Here is an 18,718-nt window from a genome sequence, read left to right as displayed (position 1 = left end):
TTGCTTTTTTTATACTTGTCTTTCAACATTATAGAATTTCTTTTTAGGACTTGACTCTTACCTTGCAATTAATAATTTAAAAATGTAATTAATGGAGAATTGTCATTTATAGTCATTGTGGATAAGCAACGTTATGCCTAGTATACCATGCTTTTTCTTTTTCTTCTTTTTGGCCTTGGCAGAATTCTTTTTAATCTGTCTTTCAGTCTTCCTGGTAACAATTAGGCTATATTGTCTCGTAGGCCTGATTAGAAACATTCCTTGTTCTTAATCTCTGCAAATTCTGATCAGTGAATGATACCATTAGAGAATCAAAATGCCATATTGTGTAGACCCACAGGGTTCCGATACAGTAAGATGAAACCATTCCTGACTGAAAAGGAATGTCTGGAATAAAAGCAATTGCATTTCAAGGTGTAAACCATTCTAAGTATCATAATAAATTTAAGACTATCTCCTTCTCACTTAATTTCAATGTCATAGCTTCTTTTTGTGCTGTTACCACCTTTTGAGATTCCTGATCTTGCCAGGCGACCTGTTCAGTCGTTCTCCAACCTCACACGCTTATCATCACTTGAGGAGTGAACCCTATGACCTTACCCACTCCCACATGTCCCCTTCGCCATCTCTGTGATGCCCCACATGTTGGGGGCTGGACATCTGCAACAGAGAGCCTGCTACAGCCAATTAATCTCCCCACTTGGTTTAGTACCCTCGTCAGGCCAGGAGCCTACTCATGTAGAAAAGTTTCCCCATTGCAGATGTGGAGCCCCAAACACGTGGAGGGGGGCTGCCGGAGTGGAGATGTATGGAAGGGGAGGGGACAGTGGACTCACCCCTGCTCTCCCCGTTTCACAATGGTAATTGCATGGAGGAAGAACAGCTGCACAGGAATATGTAATCTTCATTATCTCATCTTCACGGTGCTATGGGCATTCCTTCAAAGGATTCCGTGGTCCTGTTCCTCTGCCCCACGGCCCTCCCACAATGGTGCACCCAGTGGCCGCCATGTCCCTAGGAACAGCAGATTTCAAATGTATCAGGTGGACAAGCAGCAGTTGCATTCCTGCTACCCTCAGAGGGATTTTTTTAAACCCCTTTCGTCTTCTTTCTCTACATGCTACTCCCAGACCTTTCCCCCTATTCCCCCAATCCCTTAGATATACTTAAGGTTACTGGTTTTGCTTTCTCTGCTCTGCCTCCAGGTAGAGGCAGTAATGCTTTCTGAATACTAATTGCTGAAAACCACTGGAGGGGAGAAGAATGCTCTTGTGCTTAGGTCAGGCTTCCTCAAAGTCGGCCCTCCAGATGTTTTTGGCCTACAACTCCCATGATCCCTAGCTAGCAGGACCAGTGGTCAGGGATGATGGGAATTCTAGTCTCAAAACATCTGGAGGGCCGAGGTTGAGGAAGCCTGGCTTAGGTGCTGCTTGCGGGCTTTGCATGTGAGTCTGGTTGGCCACAGTGTGAGCAGAATGCTGGACTAGATGGGCAATCGGCCTGATCCACCAGGCTCTTCTTATGTTATTTCCATCTATGTTCTTTTCCCCTTGCTCCCTCTTCCCCCTCGAATGTCCCTCCACCTGACATCTGATATCAAGCAACTCCTTAGCAGGCGTCTCTTCATCCTAGCTTTTCTGTTTTCCCTTCATTCCCTAATAGGTCTATTAGGGAGATCCTTGTTCTCTTATATTTGTACAGGACCTTAATAGTTTCAGGTACATTGTTGTAGTCAGTAAGAGCAGCGGCAGAAGTGGTACATAAATAAGACTTCTAGTCAATCTGATTAGGCAACCATTTCGTATGTTTCCTTGCACACTTAGAATAGCAAGGCTGTGTTGTGTCCTTGTGTATCTCTTTCTTTACTTAAACCCAAAACAGATTTAACCCACAGGTGCACTGAACAACAGTGCGGCGTGCGGAAATTTTGTCTCCCTTATTCTGGCTCCATCCATTAATGCCAATAGTGCCATTATGCTGACACCATCATGGCTACAATGATGGCATTACTGGTGTGGTTAATAAAACCTTTATTGATATATTATCCAGAGTCATTGCGTTGGCAAAGAAAACTGCCCCTTTTGGAGCTGAAATTTTGTGGTTAATGACATAACAGTGAAGATTAATTTAGAGTGGGGCCTGGGCTTCTAGTTTTTGGAAAGCCAGGTGTTTTATACATACATAGATAGATATATGTGTTTGCTCCAAACTGGTAGGGGTGGGGGGAAATGTCAGATAACTTCAGTGGCTCCCACTGTCAGAGGCTTAGCTGGCATTATGAAAGTGGGGAGGGGGAATGGCAGGCCCAAGAATCTTATCCCCCTAAAACGAAAGTCTGATGCCAAATTGAAATTCCTGCAGGATTTCTGATAGCAATGAGGGAATTGAGAAGCCCACAATTAAGCATATGGGCATTAAGATAATTGTCAGATCTGTTGGCGGACATGATAGAAGACAGATGGGTACGAATCAGTGCTCTCCGCTGCAGCACCCTGGGAGAGGCAATTTGACGTTTTACCTGCCTGAGCTCCTCTGCCGTATTTGTCACTAAATGTGCTGCACAGCATCTTACTGAGCGTTAAGTGTTTTTGCATATACATACAGAGTATGTACCTATAGCAGTACCCAGGCGCCCTCTAGTGAAACGCTATGGGGAACCTTGGCGTTATTCTTAAATGCCCACGTCTCTTTCCAGCCTCTCCCCGTACAGTCTCTAGGAGTTGCTGCTTCTATCCTTCATTTCACCCAAACAGGTTCCTATTAATGCCTCCCCACCGCTCTTCTGTTACAGGTCGGGGCTCATCGTGAGGATGCTGTTGGCCTCCGCGGCAGCCATCCACTCGTGCCAAATCAGGTCCCAGTCCCACAGCTGCCAGTACAGTCTGCTACATCTCCCGACTTAAACCAGCCTCAAGATCCATACAGAGGTGAGTAAGGGAGCGCCGGACTCTGAGTGATGCATTTTTGTCCCATAACTGAATCCTGCGCCGTTGTGTTAGCAGACCTGTGTGCAGTCCTGCAGTGTGGTTTTCCACAGTATCTGTAGACCTTAATGTTGCACTGTCATTGCCACTGGACGAACAATGTCCTTTAAAGTTGATGCAACAATTTGTTGGACTTCGTCATTAGTTCAAACATACAAGTCCAATGATAGCAACATAATACTCGCTAGATGCAACAGCTAACTAGATTATTGCATGGATAGGAGATGCTTGTTCATTTGTTTCGGTGTAATTGTACCAGGGCTGAAGTTGCTTTTCTTTTCTATTAATAGTTGTATTTGGCTGTCAAATTTTAAAATCTGGTTTTCTGTGCTTTGCGTAGAATAAAGGTAGGCAGTGTGCTAGCCTTCAAATACTATGGATGAGAATTCCCTGCATCATGGGAATTGTAGTCCACAACATCTGGCAGGCAGCACCACATTGACTATCCCTGGCCTAGGGGCTTCTGCATGAGGCAAATATAATAAACAAACAGTTTGGGTTTGTTTGCAGACAGGATATGTAGTTACAGGAACACTCTAATTAGGAGGCCTGTTTACTGGAGAGAACTGGTAGTTCTGTGATGCAGAGAGCCCTAAAGTATTACCACATCTGCAAGCTTTCAAGTAAATTGTCTTCATGGTCCAGGTGCTTACTGTGCTTTGGGAGTGGGGGGTGGGATCCTGTGACATTGATAAATACCTATGCAGCAGCATTATGGAAGTTGACTGGAGCCAAGGCTATATCCAGACAATCAACGAGAAAAATTGTAGCTCTGTTGTTGAGCACATAGCTTTGCATGAGAAAAGTACCAGGTTCATCTCTGGATAGGGCTGGAAAAGGCCTTTGTCTGAAACTCTAGAGAGCTGTAGCAGACAGAGTGAACTAGAAGGACCTTGGTATAAGGCAGATTCCTACTAAATGCTGCTCTGCTTTCCTTCTGACCACATCAGCAAGGCCAAGGGCAGCCTAGGACTTCCATACACACTGCCCAGGCTTGCTCCCCAAGATATCACTTTGGTGCTGCTAACACAGCAGGTTGACTTCACCCCCAGGGGCACACTCCATTGTCTCTTGAGACAGACATCTGCCAACAACAACAATTATTAGAGGGAACACAATGAACCATTACTGCTCGTTATGTACACATAGATTTCTTCCGCCTCAGTTTGGTTGGCTTTGCATGTTTCTGAAGCGCAAGCCTGCAATGAATTTAGGATTAATAAAATAAAAATGAGTGTATACATCATGAGTAACAATGTTTCCATAATACTGTCATGTCTCGGGGGTGGGTGGACTGTAATATGTATCCAGTCTCCAGTGGAGCCTCCTCCTTCCTGTTTATGCAAAACAGCAAATGTTCATATAACTGATTTGAAGCCCAGGGGTCAGAATACGGTATAAATTTATATAATGTTTTAAGGAGAATCCATTATACCTGAACATTATAACAGCATATGTTTATCCTCTGAATCATCAGATGTTGTATTTGGATGAGACCTTAGTGAGCTCAGTATAGGTTTGTAGCAGACGTAAGGGTCAGTGATTGGTGGGCAGGCAAAGCCCTTACGTCGTGCTCAGCTTCATCGCTGGTAAACTGAAAGTGATTACGTCCCATGTTTGGGCTCCTATTCACCCGAAGCAGGCCAAATAGAAACAGTCTCCTTTCTGGTCCACTCTTGTTATCCCTTTTGCTGAGCTAATTCACCCAGTGGTGGGGTCTGCCATGGAGAGTTGCATCACCCCACAGCTAACCACAAGGCCTCATTCTACCACACCATACGCTTGGGCAGGGGAGAAGATGGAGAAAGAGAAACTTTATTTACAGAGGCAAACCTAGGGTGTGTTTTTTTTTTCAAGGAAATGTGAGACCCTGAGGTCCCCCACCCCCCGCAAATTATTGATTGAAACCACTTGAACATCAGGCTCCGCTATCTTATAAGTTTAAACTGAGCATTATTCATAGCCGCTGGTATAAAAGAATTTCACAATGCGGATACTCAGGGGTACAAGCATTGCTCATTGCTGAATGTACCTCTTTAAATTAGAAAGGGGAAGCCAGATCATCAACCGGGGGACTGGAAAATTATCCCAGAGGGGATTGCAAAAAAATATTCTAGTATATCTGAATACACACATTAAAGAAAACAGGATGGGAACATGAATGGGGAACTGAATTTGGAAGACTAAGAGAAAAATCAGCACATGGGGGGCATTACTCAAGCTAGGTGGCACCTAAATTTGAGGGGGAAATCAGGACCACTACAGAGATGAATCAGCAAGTCAGGATTATAAAATATGAGGAGCAGTCAGTTTTAAGGGGCTCCACAAAAAATTAAAAAGATTTGTTAGACACCCGTTTGGGGTCCATAGCCAATGAAATGATGAAGGGCAGCATCGTGACTTATATAGACCCAAATAAGATGGCATTGGCAGAATTTATGGTACATGAATAGGAGATTAGGACCAAAACAGAGTCTCTGTTTCTTTCTTGGAGTGGGATACCATCAATCCAGAAGATATTCAATGAAACTCTTAATCTCAGAGTTGTGGGTTTGATCTCCACATTGGGCAAAAGTTTCCTGCATTGCAGGGGATTGGACTTGGTGACTTGTCTAGTGAGTACCTTGTGTATTAAGGAATAGTCTTTCTTATCAACAATTCCCCCCCCCCCCGTTAATCTATTCCCCTGTGTTATCTGGTCTTGTCAATAGCTGGCCTTTCTCCAACCCCCGACCTCCCCCCACAAACTTACTTCCGTGCAGTAGAGAAGGACTGCTTGCAGCCAAATAAATTAAGAATACCCTTTCAGAGAAATTAGATAGTCCTAAATTTTTTCTCCTTCAGAAAATGCTGTTGAAAGATCTTGTTGTCTCGTCGCCTAGTATCTTTGCTTGCCCTTGATTGTAAATATGTGTGCGCTTGATTACAATTATGGTTTCTAAAGCGGTTAAATCTGGTGATCCGTAGGCATTGAAATTGTTAATGCTTCCCAAGCAGATCAGAATAGACCAGAGCCACGAAATCAGAGCTGGGGAACCAGTTTTAACCACTATTTCCTTAAAACACCCCTTTGTGAAAAGAAATTCTGCAGTTAAGGAAAGACAGTACAGCAATAGCTGCACTTCTGAGGAACGTGCATACAAATTCCTTAATACCTTTGCTTAAGTTATATTACCAGGAAATGTGTGTCTGCTTGTTTGTCCCACCTAGGCATGCCAACTGGCCTTCAAGGACAAAGCGTATCTTCAGGGAGCTCCGAAATCAAATCTGATGACGAGGGAGACGAAAACCTTCAGGACGCAAAATCTTCTGAGGACAAGAAGTTAGACGACGACAAGAAGGATATCAAATCAATTACTAGGTCAAGATCTAGGTAACAGTATATAATAGTGTCGCTTCATTTAATTCCTTTATTGGATTTTGATGAAGTGAACAGGACAAGGAGAAACTCTGGAGTTTCTTCCTGTCAGACAAAAGGTAACAGGAAGCCGATGGCCCTTTTTGGTAGTACTTGGAGTATCTGTTTGGATGCGTGTACACTGGAAGGGCCGGAAGTTTCGTCTAGGCCATGGAATTGGACAAAAGAAACAAAATTTACATTTAGAGAGAGAGAGGTGTATGTGTGTGCTATTGTAAGTAATCAAATTCAGAGATAACTTGCTTGAAAACGAATATGTCTTAAAACAGATGCCATTTGTATAACATTTTATACCCAGCGGAATACTTGTTTTCCTTCTGCCTTTTTATGTGCGTAACTATGAACGGATATATATATCAGTGTAGTAGCTTCACTGGGATAAACAAAGCTAAGCCTGTTTGTACCATCTGAGACCCTTTGTTGAGCTTTTTGCATGGCGCTGAGTGGTTTCATCACATCTTGATCCCGAGAATGGCCTGGTCCTCACACAGACCAGCATTTCTCTCTCACAAAGCATCAGTGGCCCCTAACTTGCATGATTTCGCATGGATTGCCACTGGCCCTCAATCTGTTCTTCATGTTCTGCACAAGAAATCGCTGCAGAGCGTTAGTGAAAACCTGTCCTCCGGTTTTATCATCAAGACTTTTTCACTGACATAATCGAGAGGCAGATGAGCAAGCTGGTCGGCCCTTTTTCTTCTGCCCTTGCAAATGTGGGAGAATATGGAGTTCGGAGTCAAAAATAAATAGAATGTAGAAACTTACAGTTTTAAAAACAGAATGAAAACTTACGCTCAGTGTAAAGGAGAGTTACAACTGATAGGAAATCCGGACTGCTGGCAGATGAGGAAGAATGAGATCAAGGTAGAGAAGTCATCAGTCATTGGCACTGGACAGGAAGTATGATATGGTATTTCATAAAAATAAAGGCTGGAAGCAAAGAGCATATGGAATAGATGCATACCCACATTTATCCAGCAGACTATGCTGCTTCAGCATTTCCCATGACTTCTCTGCCCCTTCCATTCCTTCAGTGGGCCAGTGACTGGAAGAATTGCCTGGCCAGTCAGAGCCAATGATACAGGTGTGATGTAACTTGCTTGCTAGTGGAATAGCCTTGACAGGCTCCCTTCAGCCTGGGCACTGCCTTCAGCAATGTGAACACCTGAGTCATCATCAGATCAAGATGACAACCCATAAGGAAAACTCAACTGGCTTTGGCATGGTGTGCTTATGTGCAAGGAATGACGTAGCTCACATACAACCAGAGACACGAGAAGGATTTAAGACTATTCTGCTTAGGGTTGTGGAGAACATATATAACCAGGAGAACTACAGAAGCAACTTTTTTATTTATTAAATTTATACACTCCCTTCATCCAAAGATCTCAGGGCATTTCACAAGATAAAAACACAGGATAAGAAGCACAAAATAAATAGTTAAAACCCCTTTCCGACAAACAGATTTAAAAGGCCATAGAATACCAACCAGCTCAAGGCCTGGTTGAAAAGGAATGTTTTTTCCTGTCACCTAAAGATGTATAATGAAGGAGCCAGATGAACCTCCCTGGGGAGGGAATTCCACAGACGCTGCAGAAAAGGCCCATTCTCGTGTTGCCACCATCCAGACTTCTCATGGAGGAGACACAAAGAAGGGTCTTAGATGATGACTGCAGAGTCCAGGTCAATAGGCAACCTAAGGCCCTTGCTCCGTAGCCAACCTGCCAAGGCCCCTCACACACTCTACCCATGCCCACCATGGGGTGCGTGTGGTTCAGTGCTTATGTAGCTGAACAACTCTCCACACAGGTCAGTTGTTCCAGGGGTGAGGATCATAAACAGCATCGTGGAAGAAAATGCCCCCCTTCCGGGGCTTTTGAAAATCACTTTATTTTTTCACCCTCATAGACCACCCTTAAAACTATTTTAATAATCCTCATGGAGAAATATACAGCTGCACTCTCTGAATAAAGCAACATAATTGCAGTATGCTCATGCTGCATAGATTGTGCAGAGCAGAAAATTCACCCCCCATATATGAAACAGTCTCCCCTGTGAGTGTCATTTCTGATTGCCACCAGAATGACAAATGTGGCTGAGGAAGAAGCGGAGAACCATTCAGTTATCACCACCACCATTTCGACAACAACTGCTGCTGCTGCTGCTGCTGCTGCTGCTGCTGCATTTTATATTCCTCAGTTTAGATTATAGAATGAAACTCCATAATGCAGCCGTCCTAGCCAAGTACAGAGTTAACTCGGCATCTGTCTTCCTCAGAGTGGCACCTTATTTAAATCACAAAGCATTTCTTTGAGGGATGTCAAGACAGGTTCCTGATTTTTTTCACTGTAGGCAACACAGGTCAGCTGCAGACTAGATCAACTTTTCAGCAATAACCCATAATAAACCTACACAGTAATAAGCCTTAAAGGACCAAAATGTGTTGAGCACAGAAAGCCCAGCCAAAAGCATAAACTATAACAAAGGACAAAGGGTTATCTTAATTTTGGTTTAACACAGCATAATCTACATGTTGTTTTCTTGAATGTAGCTGATGCCACAATGCAGGGGTTTTTTAAAAAATGCAGATGTATGTTTCTTATCTTTTTGCCCTCACTGAGCATGGGAATTTGTCCTGGACAAGCCACTTTGGCCAATATTCAGCTACTGTGTTTTGTCAGTGAAAGGATTTCTGCTTCCACGATGGACTTCCCTCCCCTGCTGTGTGGGGGAATCCCTGGAAAAGGTTTGGGGGATTTTGCACAAGCACAAATCCTTGCACTGATGGAACATTCACTCAGCACTGCTTTGGGTGCAACCCACAGAAATTAATTTCATTGCAGTGGTGCTTTTGGCTTCTGCAAGAGACACTCCCAGTGAATTGCATGCAATCAAAGAAACTTGATTCCCAGATCTTTAAAAGAGGTATCTCTGTGTGTGGACTCTGGAGTTTAAACAAGTGTGGTATATTTATTTAGCTTTATTTAAAAGTATTTTTAATCCTCTTAATGTTTCCGAAATCTCTATGCTGTGCAGACTCTAAAAACCAAACCAGTGTACTATTAAAGCATTAACCTGTCGTGTCGCTTTTAGCCTTCTGCATTACCATCACAGGTGAAGTTACAATTTTACAGGCTAAACAGCGTGCCCCAAAACTGCTGCATTCCTGCATCCCCTCCTAGCAAAGATCATTCTGTGACTTGAGCATAGCGTGAACTCTTGTAGAACACCTGCATTTTCTACACCATTAGAAAATACTGTCTTCTGTTTGCCTCCCAGCAATAACGATGATGAAGATCTTACACCGGAGCAAAAGGCGGAGCGTGAGAAAGAGAGGAGAATGGCCAACAACGCCCGTGAGCGCCTCCGCGTCCGAGACATCAACGAGGCTTTCAAGGAGCTGGGCCGGATGGTGCAGCTTCACCTGAAGAGCGACAAGCCCCAGACCAAACTTCTGATCTTGCATCAAGCTGTAGCTGTGATCCTCAGCTTAGAGCAGCAAGTCAGAGGTCAGTTAGATGCCTGGCCAACATGTCCCTGCTTTAATTGTCAAAGTTTTAATTGAAGCCACTGCTAAAAAGCAGCTTTATCCCTCTGTTTTAGCAGCAGTTTCAATGCAATCCGCTTCATGCTATAATAATAATAGTAATTTTCTTATTTAAATGCTGCCCATCTGACTGGGTTGCCCCAGCCACTCTGGGTGGCTCCCAACAGAATATGTTAAACACAGTAAAACATCAAAAACTTCTAAAAGTCAGATACTTATTTCCTTGACAACTAATGGGGAGTGCATTCCACAGGGCGGGCGCCACCACCAAGAAGGCCCTCTGCCTGGTTCCCTGTAACCTCACTTCTTGCAGTGAGGGAACCACCAGAAGGCCCTTGGAGCTGGACCTCAGTGTCCAGGCTGAACGATGGGGGTGGAGATGCTCCTTCAGGTATCCTGGGCCGAGGCCATTTAGGGCTTTAAAGGTCAGCACCAACACTTTGAACTGTGCTTGGAAATGTACTGAGAGCTATTGGAACAAGGCGTATTATTATCAGCTGATAGGCAATGGGAGTGCTCCTTGCTCCATCATAGGAAAAATCCAGACCTCACTTTAGGCTCCTGGTTTTTCCTTTGTAGACACGCAGTTACTTTCCCCATACCTGACATCACACTTGATGTCAGATGTGGGGCAGACAGGTGTGGTTTGTGAGGAATGGCTTTGTGGGTTAAATTTGGGCCCTTTCTTGGGGTGCACTTGAGCTGTGGGGCTGGAGGTGCCGCACCTGTGTCCTCAGGGATCTGGTACTGAACATGCAGGTAATTCTGTGTCCCGGATGCTTACATGCTCAGATTATCAAGGATTTCGGACAGAGCAGGGAAAGGCAGGCTTTAAATATAAAATAGCCACAGATGCAAAATTCAGAGCTATAGAAATGTGTGCCCTTCGTTATTCTAATGGAGATTCATGAGACACTGAGAGTGAAAAGGAGGGGAAGGAATTGCTGTGGGATTGTGAAGTAAGCTGGTACCATGTTCAAATGCTAACATGCTTAATGCCCATTTGCTTTTGTTCTGCAGAAAGGAATCTGAATCCTAAAGCAGCATGTCTGAAAAGAAGGGAAGAAGAGAAAGTATCTTCGGACCCCCCTCCCCTTTCTTTGGCAGGACCCCACCCTGGGATGGGAGACACATCTAATCATATGGGACAGATGTAAAAAACAAAAAAGGCAAGTTTGTTTATTGCAGCCTACCCTCAACTAGCTCAGTACCAGGATAGCTGAAAGGCTTACCTTCTTCCAGACAGGCAGACAGGTGACTGCAATCTGCTGGGGAGCCCCTGCTGGCCACCCCACAACATACATCTGCCTGTAGTGTAAAGAAGGGCCTTATCAGTAGTTGCCCCTGCCCTGTAGAATGACCTCCTGGTTGAGATCAGGCAGGCGATGGCCTTGGACGGCTTCCATCGGAAGTCAGAAACACATCCAAGCATAGGCATCCATGTTCCCAACATTAACTTGGTTCCTGCTATTGGCCCTGTAATATATATATTTTCCCCGTTTTGATTTTATTGATTAAAATGTTTCCATACAGCACACTGTCGGTTTTATTACTTGAACCACTTTTTTAGTTCTTCATACACGCTAAATCTCTCTCCCTCTCTGCAACTCAGTAGGCATTTAATGCCACCTGAGCTGCGCCATTGCACTGTTCCCCTAGAATAAGAAACGCAAGATGCATATTTGGGGATTTTGACGAGTGGCAGCTTCTAGCAATATGCAACGGGCAAATAGAGTAGCATGAATAACTTCCTTCGGTGCTGGTATCTTATCTGACAGGGTTAAAGGGGCTTTCCTCCTTATGCGTTGCCATTTCTAGGTAAGCTCACCCGGCTCAGGACTGTTGGTTAGTCCTTAATCTACTCATGGCCTGTCATGGGCCTCACATTACTGTGACCTGGTGGCAGCAAACCCCAACCTTCTGCAGCTTTATGTGGGTGAGCCAGGCAAACCCAAACTGGAGGCTCTGTTTTTGCCCCCTATCCCCTCTAGCCTTGCCTCCTTGAAGAGGGCAGGTCTGAGGAAGTCTCCCTTCTTCTTAAAAGATGGCACCAGGTGGTTAATTTTTGTTCAACGCCCCTTAAACCAGCACTGCACCTGTCAACTTGTCCTGTGCATCTTTGGCATGTGGGTTAGGTAGAAAAGCAGTCACTTGACCAGCTTAAGCCAGCAGGGTAAAGAAAATTCTACCCAAGGCCATCAACCAGTCAACCCCAGCCTTTATGCTGGATTTACAGGCAGGTGCCAAGCTAAAGGGTGAAAGCAGAGCCAACCAGGAAAGGAGGTGGTCTTTGAGCTGTGCTACTCTGCCTCCGCAGCTGGCCTCCTTTTCTTGCCTTGGAGTTACTGGGATGGGGGCAGATTTTTCTTGGATCTTAGAGAGCGAGGCCACCATCATTCAAGTGCGCCATTTTTCCATATCTCTAAAATGGGAATAAAAAAATATCCCAATAGTACGGTAAGGTTTATTGAGAAATGGCTTGTAAAGCATGTTAAAATGCACTTTAAAAAATGTATATTGTATGGAAAATTAAGAATAAGAGCAAGAATTGACCTAAATCTTTTTCACTTCTTTTGCAGGTCCAAGTTGCCACATTTTCTTTACGTAAACCAGAGACCACTTCCTTAACAGCTGTATTATCTTAAACCCACATAAACACTTAACCCCCTTTTTTGTAATATAATAAGACAAGTCTGAGTAGTTACGAATCACAGACGCAAGAGATTTCAGCATTCCCGATTTCGAAACAAACACAAAAAGAAAAGTGCAACTTGAGGGACGTCTTTTTTCAACATATCATTCAGAATGTTTCAAGCAGTATGTTAGGAGCTGTAAATGCACAGCCAAGAGACTGAATTGGCAATCTTCTCCACACTGTGGGACAATGCATTTGTGCCTAAACTTCTTTTGGAAAAAAAAATATAATTAATTTGTAAGTCTGAAAAAAAAATATTTAATTTAAAAATTGTAAACTTGCAATAATGAAAAGTGTACTTCTGAAGAAAAAAAAATGAACGTTTTCATTGGTGTACTAGTCAGCTAGTGTTTATACTTACTGGATATTAAAAAGGGAAGCTTTTGCTACCCACATATTTACAAAACCAGCAAACGACCTAATGAAAACTGAAGTGATGACATTAGCCATTCCTTAGGGTAGGAGGAACAGATGGATCTTATAGACCTATGACACACACACACACACATATATAAATATATATATATATAAATATATATTAAAATTAGTGAATATGGTAAGCTTTTGTTCATTTGTTTCAAACTTTTTTGCTCCTGTAAAAAAAAAAAAGTACTGATTAACTTTTTTAAAAAAAGATTTTACTGTAAATAATGATTTTTGATTTTTGATTATTTTTTTTGGTCTTATTTCTCTCCCACTCCCCCATTTTGGGTCCCCCCCCCTTTTGTTGTAGCCTGTAGCGCCAACTCTGTTGCTGGAGGGGGCAGTTCAGGACGAAACGCTGGCCCTGATGTTACTTATCATTCGTAAAATAAGTAGAGAGTTGTTCCTTCAGTCTTTTTGGGAGAATACAGGACTTGGCAAGTCGCATCACATGCGGCTGAACTGCAAGGCAGCATTTGGGGAGGCTTGGTCCAAACAGTTGTGGGCTGATTTCGTTTTCGTTTTTTGTCCGAATTGTAGATGTTGCGCTCTCTCTCTCTCTCTTTTTCTCTCTCTCTCATTAGACACTATTTCTGGAATTTTCAGAGGTACAAGGTTAGAATGCTACAATGTTACCACTGTGCCTTCCAATGTTTATATCATCGAAAACATAACATAAATCAAAGGTGGCTGTGATTTTAACGAACCAGTAGAAGTGTTAACCTAATGTGTGTAGCCTGAATACAATTTTGCAGCGAGGCGTTTCAGAATACATGGTCAGATTTGGGCGGGGGGGGGGAGGGGATTACAAAGGGGGTTGTTGCTAGTTGTATGAAAGATTTTGTGGGGGTTTTTTTAAGGGGGAAAAACACACACCATTTTTTTTAAAAGGAAAAGAAGTGGGTTAATGAAAGGTCGACCATTTGCTGCCTCCTCCTTCATTTATGAAAATAATGCCAATATCCACTTGTAATGCAGCATTTAGAACAAGCCTTACCCGTTCTAAAGCAACAAGTTGCACTTTGTTGAGGAGGGGGAAGTAGAGCAGTATTTCTCTGGCCAGTATGAACCAAGTTTTTACTTAACATATAAATATATATATATATAATTGTAGCATAGATCAAACCTATGGCACAGCAACTGATCCAACAACTAGCTTTGGTCACAGCAGAGACTAGTATCCATAGCAAATCTTCAAAAGATTGACTTTGGTATACGGTATAGAACAATTAACAAATAGTGCTCCCAAATTGTCTTCGTCAGCATCCTTTTGTCTCCTGTTCCAGCTTCCGTTTTGTTTTTTTTTTTAAATAGCCACACAAACTTGGCATGTATTTTTTAAATGAAATCTCCCTGTTCAAGTAGATTTTCCACCTATCAGCACTGAGTAAACGCCATAAGTCCATTGAAAACGGTCTAGACGTTCCATCTGTTCTCCTGTTTTGCCAGTTACATAGTAATGGGGGGAAAATACATTTGTAAATTTTATGCAACAAAATGGCAAACGTATCATTATTTTGAAATTGTGTATGTAAAAGTTATATTTTTACATGTAGACTCTTGTTATTATGTGTTTTAATACATTGTATCAGTTTTTTGTGTTTTTTTAAAAAAACTGTGGTTGAAACAAAATCTCATGGAGTAGTGAGATACGAGAATCTGAATTTTATGTTTCTGAAAAACATAAAGAACAAATATGATAGTTTACCATGTGAACCACCTTCTACATATCCATAAACATTTTGATTAGCTGTGTGTGTGCGTGTGCGTGTGTTGAAAATTGTAAATATGTTCAGTAGCAGTAAAACTTTAAATGCTTTTATTTGTCAGTAAGTTTCTCAAATGTGGAGGTGGATTGAAACCATCTTAACAGAGCAAAGACCATATTAGTTTAGCTCAGAACGTTTCAGTACAAATGCCATACTTTTAATAGCATTTATGCAGGTGAATGGGTAATCCTAATTCTTCTAAATACTAGTATTCTGGACAGACTGAAGGATTCCTTTAAAGGATATTAAAATTGCTTGGCATTAAAAGTTTTTTTAATATGAAAACGAACAGTTTGAGGGGGGATTTTTGTTATAAACCATCTCCATGGACAGTTTTTCCATTTACTTACTTCAATAGCATCAAGATTTTAACCATCCCATTCAATCTATAAGAACACTGAGTGTCGCCCACCTAAATTAAAAGATAACTGCAGTCTGAAATGAGGCTATCGAGGGGCAGGATGGGAGAATGAATATAAAATTTCTCCATTTAAGCCTTCCAAACAGAATACCAGTAAATAATAATAATAATAATAATAATAATAATAATAATATCACCTAGCAGTTATGTCACACCTTAAACATGCAGAGTCAAGATCACTCAAGATCACTTTATTCTGTCCAAATCACAACCCAAGGGATAGGAGGATTTTTTTTTTATTTTGAAAAAAACCACCTTTCTTTCAATGTGCACTTATGCACAGAGCATGCTTCCAAACTGTTGATGATCTACATAGAACCAGGAGAAAGGTTAGTGATGTATCAAATGGTAATCTTATCCGTATGGCTTTTGAGATGGTTTCCTTTTCCATAATGGAATTTAAACTTGAAAATTATTCAGCCACGCTGTCCTTTGTCTCACACACCCAACCTCCCCCCATTTGGGTTTTCCTATTTTTTTGCTGCGTGCATGCATTAATTTAGGGTCTGGCCGTAAGAGACAAGACACCACAAACTGCTGAGGCCTTCCCCCTGCTCCTGTCTTTTCAAACAGGTGTCTTCAGAGGAAGCTGTCACTTGATAGTCGACCTGGTGGTGGCTTGGCTTTTAACCATTCAAAGAGGGCTATGTGTTGTAACCAACAGTACTCAAAAACCCATCAGATATTTTAGTGGGTGATCCACCTCCACATTCAAGTAATTTATGAATATGCTGGTTAGGGAAATCTGTTCATCTAGAACTTCTTTTTCCTTTCTCCTTTTCACATTTGTCTTTCGTGTAGCTGCAAGGAACACTAATGTGTATACAGACAACTTGTCAGTTCAACTAGTGATGCAACTTGTACCGATGCAGTCTTCCGATTTGTTTCGTTTGTTAATTTCCTTTGGCGGGGGGGGGGAGGTTGGGGGGGTGCGTGGGTGGAACGGGGTGGAATTTGCAAATTTCATCTTTCTATTCTGATAGGCACGCTTCAATCTGTGCCGGGGGGAGGGGGGAGGGGGAGAGCGAACAATACAGTACATTGCCAGGAATGAAGAGAATTCATCAGGGGAGAAGAAAAAGCACAAATAAATTAAACTTGGCCCACTGACTCACTTGAAGTGGGGTAGGGCGGAGGGATCTTAAAGATGGAATAAGATAAATTCCAGCACAATGGGGCACCAAGACCTTTTCAGCTTGTTTTGTTTTGTTTCTCTTTCTTTTTTTTCCAAAACAACATATTCTTTCTCTTGGGACTTGAAATTGACTCACCTTTGTGCAGTGCTGGTTTGAGCATACTCATTTCAAGTATTATAGACTTATGTAATGGTGAAAATATATGACCTGTGGCCTTTTTCATTCTTGTTACTTGTGATGCAACTAAGTGAAGATAAGAGAAAAAAAAAAAGCAGAGATTTACCATGTATCAGTGCCTGGCTTTTTGTTACAAAGCTTCGTTTGTCTAGTGACCTTTTTGCTATAAAATAGAACTGTAGTACACCCTAGTAGGATAAAAGAAAAACCCTAAATTTAAAAAATAAAAAATATATTTGGCTTATTTTTCACAGGAGCAATCCTTTTATACCATGAATATTGCAAGGGGTGGGGGGAATCGTCAGATTCTGAATATTTCTTCTTTATAGATTTTTTGAATCATTCTGAGTAAAAGTTTGTTACTTTATTTTACTATTTAAAAGATGTTATTTTACCATGTGTTACTAAGATGAAATTGTATGGTAGCTTCTTTTTCTTTTTCTTTTTTAGTTGTAGGTCGCGGGGGGGGGGGGGGCGGCAGGAATTTTTTTTGCGACCGAACCTGTAGTAGCTGCAACAGTTCAAAAAGGAAAAGGGGGGAGGTGAAAATTACAAAAGGGACAAAAAAAGGAAGAAAAAAAAAGTTAATACAGTTACACTTTGTTTTCAACGTGTGGCTGAGTGCCTCAATTTCCCCTCCATGTTTTTGGTGTACTTTCTGATTTGTAGAAGTGTCCAAACAGGTTGTGTGCTGGAGTTCCTTCGAGAAGAGAGAGAAAAAAAAGCAAACAAACACAGCTTGCCGTAGGCCATTACCTGTTTCCCATCTGTAGTTATCCGATGCCGTCATGTACATGACCGTTCTGTAGCAATAAATGTGCCATTTTTATAAACTGCTTCTGACACCTTTGTTTCATTTCATTTTGCATTGTCCCATTTCTGTAGGTGTCACAGGAAGCGCTGCTTTTGGCTGACCTGGTTAGGTGGCGTTTTCATCCCAGACACAACCCTCAAAATGCAAATGGGCTTTAAAGGTGCCCTTGGTGTGTTCGGAACTGCCACATTCCAGATGATGTGTAAAAAACTGAAGCTCTGGTCATCTGAGTTTCTTCTCAGAACACAAAGAGTTCTTCTAGAGGCCTCCATGCTCTTCATGTGCTGACTTGGGTAGCTGATAAAAGAATCTGCTTTCTGGACATAACTCTAGCAGAAGCACATGTACTTCACGTCTTGGCCTAAACCTTTCTGTAATACGGCTATGCATTGTAATATAGTTGTTTTAAAAAGGGGTGGGGTTGGGGAGAGGACTGGCTCACGGTTGGCTTGAATCCCAATTGGTGGAGAAAGTTGTTTGTAAGTTTTAACTCCTTTGTAAAGTTCTTTCATATCTTTTGGAATGGAAGGTGCTATATAAAATGTAAAATCGCTTTCATGATCATCGGTATATAGCTACTCTGTAAATATAGCACCTGTATTTCACTTGGGGGGAAAAACTGTTATGTACATAATGAGAGGATATAATGCACCTTTGGACAATGGGGAAAATGTCAAGAAGGTGCTGACATGTATGCAAAAAAATAAAATAAATTGAACTATGTGATGAACTAGCCCTTGGGAGGGGGGAAGGTACCATCTGTCCAATTCAAAGCTAAGGACTAGAAGAAAAATCAATGGGCATAGTGCTTCTGTTGATCCAGATCTTCATGTAGTTTTCATATATTGATGAGATTATTTCCATGTCTCCAGACAGAAGCATTTCTTCCCTCCGACTGCAGTTTGAGCTGTACTAAAAAGCCAAAAGGGATGGTCACCTTTATTTTTACCTTCCCCCCCAATGAAACGTGTGTTGAAGTTGTAAATTATAAATGCTAACATTGTATTTAACATCTTGTTAATGGGTGGGAAAGAAAGTAATAAATTCTGGTTGGCCCTGTTGCATTTTATCAGTCCAGAAGGTTTTCTCAATCTCTTAGTATCACAAAAAAGGACCGTTAAAACAAAATTCAGAAGCCCATGTTACATACAGTACACTATTAGGAGATGTGTTTGTCAGATGGATCCTTCTTGGGGCAAGTGGAAATCTGGTCCTATGCAAATAATATTCAGTTGCTGCTAACACTGATGCCTATGTTCCACCTCCACTGTCTGAGATTGTCATGCTTCTGAATGCCACTTGCTGGAAACCTCAAGAAGGGAGAGTGCTGTTGC

At 42.1% G+C, this 18,718-nt stretch overlaps 1 protein-coding gene across 18 annotated transcripts in view; it reads left to right on the top strand.

Annotated features, from left to right (window-relative positions):
• The window catches only part of TCF4 (transcription factor 4), a 339,025-nt gene extending 320,580 nt beyond the window's left edge, over window positions 1–18,445 (top strand). For 10 of the 18 annotated variants that reach the window (XM_083575633.1, XM_083575642.1, XM_083575635.1 and 7 more), the window contains 5 exons: window positions 2,792–2,927; window positions 6,195–6,345; window positions 9,682–9,911; window positions 10,970–11,118; window positions 12,529–17,403. In XM_083575633.1, coding sequence (XP_083431759.1) covers window positions 2,792–2,927; window positions 6,195–6,345; window positions 9,682–9,911; window positions 10,970–11,106 — 654 coding nt within the window. In that variant the 3' untranslated portion in view covers window positions 11,107–11,118; window positions 12,529–17,403. Of the gene's footprint in view, window positions 1–2,791; window positions 2,928–6,194; window positions 6,358–9,681; window positions 9,912–10,969; window positions 11,127–12,526; window positions 17,404–17,455 lie in introns of those variants that run through there. The other 8 variants (XR_014539543.1, XR_014539545.1, XM_083575637.1 and 5 more) reach the window with 6 other exon arrangements.
• Window positions 18,446–18,718: the final 273 nt, after the last annotated feature.

Source organism: Podarcis filfolensis (genome assembly GCF_964270895.1).
Source record: "Podarcis filfolensis genome assembly, chromosome: 11".
In the NCBI taxonomy this organism is placed as follows: domain Eukaryota; kingdom Metazoa; phylum Chordata; class Lepidosauria; order Squamata; family Lacertidae; genus Podarcis; species Podarcis filfolensis.
This window is presented reverse-complemented; position numbering and strand designations above follow the sequence as displayed.